Below are 10,122 nucleotides of genomic sequence, written 5' to 3' on the forward strand. Positions count from 1 at the left end.
CTGGTCTCAGGGACAGCTGCTGTGGCCTGAAAGGCTGGTGCTGGCTTTCCTGGGATTGCAGGGCAATGGGAAGAAGAGCCTGGAGAAGAGCTGGGTGGGGCAAGGAGGGACAGGAGCTGTGGACCGGGAACAGAGCAGGTACGCGATTCCTGGGCAGAGCTGGTGCCTGTCACTCTGCAAAGAAGTTGGACCTGCACAGCCCCCAAGAGCAAATGCCACCCTGTTTGTAAGGGAAAGGGGGACAGAGAGACAAAGAAGGTGGAAGCAGAGGGGGGAAATGGCCTGGGGATAGCAAGAGGGTAAAAAGCAACACAATAAGCAGGACTGATTGGGTACTTTCTGCCACGTTTTTTCTCAGTGGGAAAAAAATAGCTTTTTGTGACACAATGGAAATTTTCTCCCACATGTCCACTTTTTGTTTAAGAGAAATGAACTAGCTTTCCCTGGAAAAAAAACAGGAAAACAAAGGGGATGTTTTGAAAACACACAGGCTGAAAAAATATAATTTTTTATGGTTAAAAAAAAAGAAAGCCTGTAAGATTTCAAAGCAAAAAAGAGGAAAAAAAAGGAGAAAGAAAACACTCTTCCCGGGAAGACTAGAGGGTTGCAAAGACGATTCCCCAGGCAGCTCTAACTACAGAAGAGCAGGCAGCAGGGGAGGGGAAGCACCCAGAAACCTGCCTGCGGCAGATGGAGGCCTGGGAATGAGCAGCGGGTGCGGGATCCGAATCAGCTGCCAGCAGGCTGCACCTGTTTGTATCCACACAAGCAGGTTCCTGCCCACAGGAATCGCTGCTGCTGTCAGGAGCTGCTGCACGCCATCAACCTCTGAGCGTTTGTGCACAAGCTGTAGTCATCGCAGGGATGAGCCAACACCAACACGATGCTGCCCCCGTCCTCTTCCCAGGCCTAGAAATAATTGCACAGCCCTTCTGAAGCTGCGTGTCTGTCCTCAGACATGCAGGAGCACTGAGTGTATTTGCTGCTTCTCTTCTGGATGCGAAGCCCCAAGGCTATGTTCGGGTTTTATTTCCCAGTTTCTCTGTGCCCGCTCAAGGGCCAGGACCTTATCGATTGTTTTAAATGGAAACTAAGAGTCTCACTGAGGGATTTAGCTCATCTCACGTCAGCCATTTGAAAGGCCAGAGGCTCCGGCTATCAAGGCTTGTGCTCAGCACCGGGGGGCTGCCATGCTCCAGCCGCCTCTGCCAGGGGCTGTCGGGTCAGAGATCCTGTCTCTTCTCAAGCATATTTGGTCAGACCTAAGGGCAGCATAGTGCTCCCAAATCCCTTCCTCCAGCCTCAGCATTAAACACCATCACAACTTCTGCAAGGGACTCCAACAAGATGAAGCAGCCTGGCCATCGCTGAATGAAAAGGGACAGTCTCTCACTGGTCGTCCCTCTGCTTCCTTCTGCTCCGCAATACTCTGATGTTCATTATGCAGCCCCTTCCTCTAGGAATACTTTCAGCCCTGCAAGCCTTGATCTCGCTTTGTGAGCTGGATCCTCAGCAAGTGTAAATGAGTGGAGCTTCAGCAGCACCCACGGACCTTGTAGGACTGTTGCTTCGCCCTGTGGTTAGGCCTCAAGCCACAGAGCTGTAGTCCATGCCTGAGGTGCTGTGCTGCTGCAGCTGAGGATGAGGATGATCTAGCAGGGCCCTGGTCCTTCTTTTTTCATCCCCAGACTCCCTTCTTTTTCCAAATCTCTGACAGTGATCTCTCAGGCAGCACAATGGGCTACTAAAATGAGAAATACAAAGCATCTGATAAAACAATGTGTGTTACAGTCAACAGAGTTGTGTAAGGTTTGAATTCAGCCTGAGACATCCTTTCTCAGATAATATCCTTACAATTGTAACACTACCAATACCCATGCATGGCCTTTAGTTTCTCACTCCTTGCCTGCCGCCTTTGCCGCTGTGAGACACAGACCTCGCTCCCCTGCACTCAGCACAGGACACCTCCAAGAGACCTAGCTGTTACCCTTAGCCCAGGGCCTGAGACAGGCCACCCCATCAGCTAGCCTACCCTCATGCAATACTAAGGTCCTCCTTCTTTTCTCCACCATCCCATCTGCTGGGTGCAGCTAAATTCACTGGGTCTGTGCAGTATGTCTCGGTGCTGTGTCCTGTGACTCACTCAAACTGACTCACTGCTCTCAGCACAGAGCTGACGGTGTGCACCGCACTGTCCACTCACTCCTCATCCCTGAGGTTCTGCTGAGGAGCTTCTCGATATGCTCTGCAGTACAGGGGAGGGAGATGGGTTGTCTGTGACCAGCTCCTCCCTTGTGTGTGTGTGTGCGTGTGTGTGTGTGTGTGTGTGCGCGTGTGTGTTTGTGTGCCTACAAGCAGTGGTATCACACAAATAGCAGGTGATTTCCTTGTTCCATCCAGAGATTTCCCCATGGGAACCCCCAAAGTGTTCCCGGGGGATGCTGCAGGCAGGGGTGTGCTGTCCCGTAGGAGCACACGAGGCTCTGCTGCTCCCCCAGACCTTGCTGGAGCTGCACCTGCAAGGAGCCGGGGTCAGAGTTGTCCCCACATGTCTCCCCTCCGTCCTGCCCATCCTTGATTGGCACCTTGTGTCCTGATGTCACCTGGTGGCAGCATATATCTGGAGAGGAAGGGACACCTTGAGACATTTTCTACACAGGCTGGAGGATGGGAACTGAATAATTTGCAAGGGGAGCACTTGGCACTGTGAGTATTTCTAGGAGCTCAAAGCAATAATGAGGGTAGAAGGGGGAACAAAGCAGGAACTGACTGCAAAACTCAGAGGAGAGGAAAGTCCTGATAAAAAACCCATGGGGAAAAGTTTGGATTTTTGTGCTTGGAAAGTGGAAATGGACCCAATAACTAAGAAAGGGAGTTGTAGTTTTTGTATGGTCATTTTCTATTTCAACTTAACATTAGGGCTCACTGCCTGGAGTAAAAGCAGGTGCTGCAGGGGTGGTTTGTCTCAAAGTTTTGTGGCTCCGCAAGCAGCCAGCTCTGTCCTGAGTGGGACCGCTCAGTTTGTCATGCTGCACAGCCCTTCAGCCAGGGCTTGCTGGTGGCCCTTGGGTTTGTGGACTCAGCTGGCCGAGCCTTCCTGTGCACAGTGCCATGCCAGGGGGACATCTGAGGAGTGCTAGTTATAGCACACGGTTGTCTGGACTTGTAGCTGGTGTTTCCTGCCCAAGTGCCCAGTGGCACTAGCAGAGCACGTCGGTGGGGAGTTAATGCTGTGCGATGTCACATCTCTGGTGCTACTGAATCCCTTCTTCAACCAAGACCTTAGACAGTCTTTCCTATGATTTCCATCAAGGAAGCAGTTGTGTGAATATAGTGAATATAGTGTGAATATATTGTGAATATAGTTCTGCTTGAAATTAGTTTATGTCTTTTCAGTTGCATCCTCTTTTATTTCTTCTTGATCTTAAAACTGTTGCTAGAATAAAGGGTCCAAGATCCTGTGTAAAACAGGATCAGAAACGGTTGAACTTGCATGCATTTGTTCCATCCAGCTCAAGAGACTGAGGCTGGAGCTGTGAGACCCCTGACACCTCACAGACATCTTACACTGGATACAATATTCTTTGATGAGAGCCTGGCTGCAAGAATGATGCCAGCAACTCTCATCAGGTCAACACCTGAGGGTGCAAGAACCCTATTAAAAGGAATGTAAAAAAGAAGGTATTTCCTCCTGGATGCTGTCTATTCCCAGCGTAACACTGCATGGAGGGTCACAGCTCATGTGGGTTCTGTATCTTGCACCCTTGAGACACCATGAAGACAACAATGCACATGGAGGAGTCTGTATTTGAAGGTCTCGGGGGGTGGGGGGGATCAAATCCCACACCGAATCTCTCTGAAGAAGGTCATGCAAGGCATCTGTGTCATCTGTCAGGGAAATTTTCCATAGAGAATAAGAGATTAAGGGGGTGGGGGGAAGGGGGAAGATTAAAGAGATGACATTTGACAATAGTACTCAAGCCTCTTTAAGTTCAAAGAAAAGTAAGAGAAGGACGATTAACCTGACCAGCAACCCAGAGGTGAAATATCTGACACAACTGGGTTAAGAACATTACTGTGTATTAGGTATAATTAGCATTTGGATGCAAGCAAGGCTCTTACCCAGTGGATTAAACCCCAGACTGAGCAGAAATGCTGTCAGGGACAATTAGCTAACACCTTATCAGAGGAAGGGGCAGAGGAAGTGTGTGGAAGAACATCTTGTTGCTCATCATCCTTTGTGTCCACAGCTAACAGCGCTCACCCGGGAGCTGCATCCCAGTGCCGGCGGCAGCAGATGAGCTTTGGTGACAGCCCAGGAAGGCAAGGGGAGGTGAGGCAGCACAGCACTTGCAGAACACTGCAGGAGGAGACCCAGTCTCACTGAATGCTTATCAAGCCATCTGGTGTGGTACCAAGGACTATACAACTACCCACGTACAGGGAGGTGGAAGGCTGGGAAATACTGCTGGGAAGCGGCCGTGGGTGTTTCATTTGTGCCTGTGACCCTGGGGAGTCTGATCGCTCACATCTGGCTGTGTGCAGGCTGATTCCCAAGCTGTGGGACTGGGGCAGCTTCTAGTGCTGTTGGGCAGCACCCTCTCCAGCACGAATGGAAATGCCTTTGTGTGTGTGTGGTGGAAAGTGAGTCCCACCAGCTCACCAGTGGGAGGGTAGCTTGATTTTTGCTGTGAGCTGGAGGCTGTGCTGTGGCATTAGGGTTGCTTTCCATCCTTCACCTTAGTTTAGTGATGAGTGGGGATAATAGGTATGGGGAGGCTAGTATGGAAGAAAAGACAATTGTCCTTTTTAGCATCATTGAATGCCCTTTGTTGAATTCATCCAGGTGAGAGAGAGGATGTAGTGTGGTTTGATCAGATCCTTTCTCCTACCAAATCCCAGCTATGCAGTATCTGGCAGGTGGATACAACTCCTTAGGAGTGAGCTAGAGGGAAACTCCAAGGACTGAGTCTTCCTGTTAGCTATTTCTTCACTGAGTGATGGCCAGGGGCAACACACGGACTTAAGAAACTAAAAGGAGTTGCCCCTTGAGGAAATTTTTGTGATTAAAGTACTGTGCTGGCAGAAAACAGGGGGCTGGCAAAGCAGGGTGTGAAATCACTTGAACACTGAGCTCAGCTGCCTCTTACAAATTTTGGACATCAGGCTAAAGGTTGGAAAAGTTAGCCCTTTTGTTCCTTCTGTTGCACTCTTGGGGGTGGCCCTTGAGAGGGGTCCCAAGGCTCTTCACATGTCAGAGGAACTGAAAGTGCTTGGAAGTGGGTGTGCGGCCTCGTATTTCAGGAGGGGTATGTAGCACTGCAGCCAGGCACCCTACTGACTCAAATTTCTCCTGAGACCAAGGCATGCTGCAGACATCCCATAGAGCACAGGTTTCCTGTGCACAGCATTTTGTTGTAGAGCAGTACTTTTAAAATTCCTCCCTGGTCCTGAGGAACAGTGAGGCACCAAATTCTCTCTTGATGTAGATTCACACAGCTCTGTGCAACTTCAAACCAGTGGCCCAAAAAAATGGAATTCAAGAGATTTTGGAGTAACTCCCAGCAGTGCAATCAAGGTCACACCAATCACTGCACTTCTGTTCCCACTCTGTAAAAGACGAAGTTAACAGTGTTTGCCTGTTTTGCCACAGCTCTGTGAGGATAAAGCTGTAAATACTGGGCAACTGCTCAAGTACTTGAGAGATGGCAGCCACATAAGTAACTTCTAATGATTTTGGCTGATCCCTGGGTTTGTGGGCATGTTGTCACTTAGGAAGCATGCCTTCCTGGGCACTGTGTGCTACAGGCAGGGAATAGCATCTGTGCATACTTCAGCTGCAGACACAACCATCTGCCGCTCCATTTGCGACTGCTGGAACCTGTCCAGCCTCCTGCAGCTGAGGCAGGAGCTCTACCACAAGTGGCAGAAGAACTAGCATGCCTCTATGTGCTATCAGTAGGATCCATCCTAATGCCATCACAGATGGAAGGATGTCAAGGGGGAAGTATTCCCAGAATGCCACAGATACGGTAACACGGCTCTTGTCTTCACACTGGGTTCACAGTGACACAGAGAAGTTGCTTGGATGCTCTTTCCTCTTGCACCTCAGACTTTGCTTTCCGGCACTTGGGCCATTTCAGGCACTGCCAAAGACATGAACCTCAAACTAAGAAAAGAACTACCTCATCTTGGATGGCATGTGTGGTTCTGAGATTAAAAGTCTGAAGTGTCACTGGAGGTGAGACTGGGGATTAGGCCAGAGCACTATGGTGACACAATGGGATTAGCTGGCCTTTAGTACCAAAATCCTGAAGCTAATTCCATCAGCTATCAGCACGGCTGCACAGGGACATACTCTGGGAGAGAGGAGTTATGTCATGGTCATGGGGAAGAATGTGACTTCAAGGAGGGGGTGGGGGGAAATTCGCAATTATTTTTGTCCACAAATGCACTTGGGCAAACCATTCTAACATGCTAATTAGCATGAAATTTGATGAGAGGCTGGGAGCTCCCCCTTGGGCACTGGTGAAAGTCACTCCTGTCCTGCCAGGGAAGGAACCAAAGCTGTCAGGGCAGCAGCTCTGCCCGCCTAGGCAGCAGAAAGGTATCTCCCACATGAGAACTGCTCCCTGATAACCACTGAGCTCTTGCAAAGTGGAGCTCTGGCCTGACCCACGTGCAGTCAATGCATGTAATATGATACTTCAAATCATCAAAATGGATAACACATCCTGGGGAAAGTTACAAGCTCTTCTCTCCTGAGAAAAATCCTGAGAAATGAAGTGCTGCTTAAACTACAGTTTGCAATGCTTTGCCTTAGCCTTCTTTAATCTTTCAAGCATCCTTTGCTATTTCCCAGAAGGTTTAGACTGACAAATATGAGGCCACAACTGCAGCTGCATCTAGACTAAGGGTCCATGTAGCTCAGTATCCCATCTCCACCAGTGTCCAAAAGGCAAGGTTTAGGCAGGAGTATAAGAATAAGAGAAGCATACCATGATGATTCCCAAAGATAGGATACTTCTCTGAGCCAGAATTGTGTCTTTGTGGCTCCTAGTAGTCATATTCTGAACTCATGAGTAAAAACACCAGCACTGCTGTTGCAGGACAAACTAGAAGACAAGCAACCTTGGCATTAGCCTTCCTATTTTGTCCAAATTGTTGGACCAGCTGCTGCAGCAATCCATCTCCAAGAGTCCAGCCATGTCTGAGAAAAAAAGAAGGCATAACTCTCCACTACTCTCCAGGTCACCACACTGTGGGGTTAAGTGTCTTTTTGTCCCTATCTGGAGTGTTCATGGTTTCACATCCTAATTCTAGCACACAGAACAAAAGGCAATGCTGTCATGTTACTCTGTATGTATTGAGTCTTTCCTTATGTTTAATCCTGTCACAATACAACTCTCCATAATTATTTTGTCATCTGACTATTGGTACCTAAAATTATAAGCAAAGTGTCGTGCCTTTGTTTCAGTCCTTGCAATTATCTTACAGACCGAGGGACCTGAGAGAGGAGTATCCCGACACACGCAGCAGCTCAGCGATGAGTGAAAACCCCCCTGCCACTCTCAACCCTGGAGATGCTCCAACTGGTCCCACCACACCACGCAAGGGGCCGCCCAAGTTCAAGCAGAGACAGACAAGGCAGTTCAAGAGCAAGCCTCCTAAAAAAGGAGTAAAAGGGTAAGGGAGTTCATGATCCCCAGGGTAGGGAGACAAGGGCGTCTTTCCTGCCCACTCGCAGAGTCTGGGGGCACTGTAGCGGTGGCATCCCACCTTCCTGGGGCTCTGCACAGGGGGAGCTCTGGCAACAAAAATAAACCATTTTCATTGGGTCACTGTTAAGCAGGGCTCCTGAAGCACAGTTGCTCCCAGGAAGGAGCCAAGAGGCTTCCCCGCAGCCCCAGGGAAGGTCCCATGATGTCAGCCGCCCTGGCCTGGCCCTGACCCAGAGCTGTTCCTCCTTGCCCGCTGCTCACCCAGCCGCTTTCCCAGGCAGGGTAACTTGGGTCATGGGCAGACTCCCCTTTCCTGGTTGCTGCCAGTCCAAGCTCACCACTTGTCTGCTCTTTTCTCCCATAGCTTTGGAGATGACATCCCAGGCATGGAGGGACTGGGGACAGGTAAGTGCTGCAGGATGTTGTTGTCACGGATCTCATTAAAATAGCAAGTGCAATCACACTTCTGCATGGGAGAGGACAATCTGCGGAGTCAGGCAGCACCCTCGCTCCCTGGCCTCTCTGTAGCTCTCAGGACCATGGGAGAAGTCTAGCACTCCCTCCACAAGCTGTCATGCTTATGCTCACATACACTACAAGACAGAAAGGCCATTTAGGCATGCTTCAATTTTTGAACACTTTCACTTGGCTATGAATGTGCTTGTTTGTCTTTGTTTTCTGTTAATACTCTGACTAAAAATTTCAGCAGCATGAGGTTTTCAAAGAAATGCCAAATGCTAAGCTATTAATACAGGAAAATCACAGGAACTAAATCTCATGGTTAAGTATTTGAGTAAGTATTTGATTCACCAGAATCCTGGTTTTCAGAACTTTATGCACCCACCTGGGGTTGAGAAACACACACTGGATGACCTGCGACAAGTCACAGCTTCTTAAGCTTCAATCACAGCTGCAACTATTAATGAGTTACAGATCTTGAATGTTGTAGACCAAATTATTCAGCATCTGATTTAAGGTAACACATGTCTTCGAGGAGATGCCACAGTCTGGCAACAGGCAGTTTAGAAGAAAGGGAGAAATCACATAACAGGAATGAATTTTCACACCAGTCTACACAGTCACTGAAGAGAGTATAGGATATATTGGTTTCCTCTTGTTCACAGAGAAAGATGGCACAGGAGAAAATACAATGATCTGGTTAAGTGTGATAGTGCCAGATTTGAAGGGCTTGTCTGCCCATTTAATCTTCAAGTAGAGGCTCATTTTTCTTGTTCTTCCCATCTCTTAATGTTTCCTCAGTAAATCTAAAAGCCTTTCTATTCATACAGAAGAAATCCAAGATGTGCAATGACCAGAACCCATTTCTCATTCTCTCTCTTTTGCAGATATCACCGTGATTTGCCCATGGGAAGCTTTCAGCCATCTGGAACTGCACGAGCTGGCCCAGTTTGGGATCATCTAAAGCCCCAGCATCTCTCCTGCTGTCACTTGGTGACTCCACAAATCTCAGCATGGTCTTCATCACCTTTGACACTTACTTTTGGCCCTTTCACCCATCTGCTGACATTTTACTGCTCATGGGCAGAGTGGCTTTGTAAGAGCTAGCTATGAGCAATTTCTTTGCAGATCAATTTGGCAAAGAAGTTATTCAGGATCTTGAACAGACCTCACACTTCATGTGATGAAACTACTGAAAATGTCTCAATGTCTCCCTGTAAAATAGCCTGTCTTCTCCCACTGCTGCAGATCTTCATGTGTATGGAGACAATGGGATACTGCATTTGAATTTTTCCCTTGGTTAGCTGAGATACTGTGTGCATGAGTGTGCATGTACATCCATACCTAATTATACCAAGCCCATCCTTTTTTCTTTCTTCTCTCCCTCACAGCTTTCTATATAGGATTTCTGCAGGTATGTCCCCATGTTATCTGAGCCATCTGAGTTGCTAAGAATATATCCGTAGAGAACAGAATCAGAGAGTCACCAGTCCAGACACTAGGACATTTTGCAATAGGAGGAGACCTTTCCCCAGGAAATCACTTTAAGGAATCTACTCCTAAGATTTACCTCATCAGCAAAAGGGCTTGGAAATGTTCCCTCTGCTGTACTGCTCATCGACTAGTCAGCAGCCATGAGATTCTGGCTGTTCGAATAATGTTAAATGAAAACTTGTGGTGTCCAAGATCAATAAGGAAATGTATTAATCCTACCAGTCATTCCTCTTGTACTCATGAGTGGTTGAAATTCTAAAGAGACTCGCCAAAGGACGCTGCTTTCCCTCTCTTCCAGTGGGTAGCCTCTGTGAAACCCTTGCACTGTCCCCATGCCCGTACATAGTTATAAGAGGTGTTTTCCTCCTCAGGACATATTTGCTGTTGGTTAAGAAGACAGAGAATCATTACAGTTTGTCACCAGACAGTGCCAGCAGTCCAACCTTAT

At 48.3% G+C, this 10,122-nt stretch overlaps 1 protein-coding gene across 1 annotated transcript; it reads left to right on the forward strand.

Moving 5' to 3' along the window:
- Positions 1–7,546: 7,546 nt before the first annotated feature.
- On the forward strand, positions 7,547–9,144 carry PDE6H (phosphodiesterase 6H). Its single transcript, XM_013947400.1, has 3 exons — positions 7,547–7,686; positions 8,086–8,126; positions 9,068–9,144. Exons 1-3 carry the CDS (start codon positions 7,547–7,549, stop codon positions 9,142–9,144), a joined length of 258 nt encoding a protein of 85 aa, XP_013802854.1.
- The last annotated feature ends 978 nt before the right edge of the window (positions 9,145–10,122 follow it).

Source organism: Apteryx mantelli, chromosome 1, assembly GCF_036417845.1.
Source record: "Apteryx mantelli isolate bAptMan1 chromosome 1, bAptMan1.hap1, whole genome shotgun sequence".
NCBI classification, from domain to species: Eukaryota; Metazoa; Chordata; class Aves; order Apterygiformes; family Apterygidae; genus Apteryx; species Apteryx mantelli.

Bases quoted from the DNA above. Each gene is read 5' to 3' on its own strand.
- PDE6H (XM_013947400.1), top strand. From the start codon at position 7,547: ATGAGTGAAAACCCCCCTGCCACTCTCAACCCTGGAGATGCTCCAACT. The intron at 7,687-8,085 runs GTAAGGGAGTTC...TTTCTCCCATAG, and splicing joins CCTAAAAAAGGAGTAAAAGG to CTTTGGAGATGACATCCCAG. The intron at 8,127-9,067 runs GTAAGTGCTGCA...TCTCTTTTGCAG, and splicing joins CATGGAGGGACTGGGGACAG to ATATCACCGTGATTTGCCCA.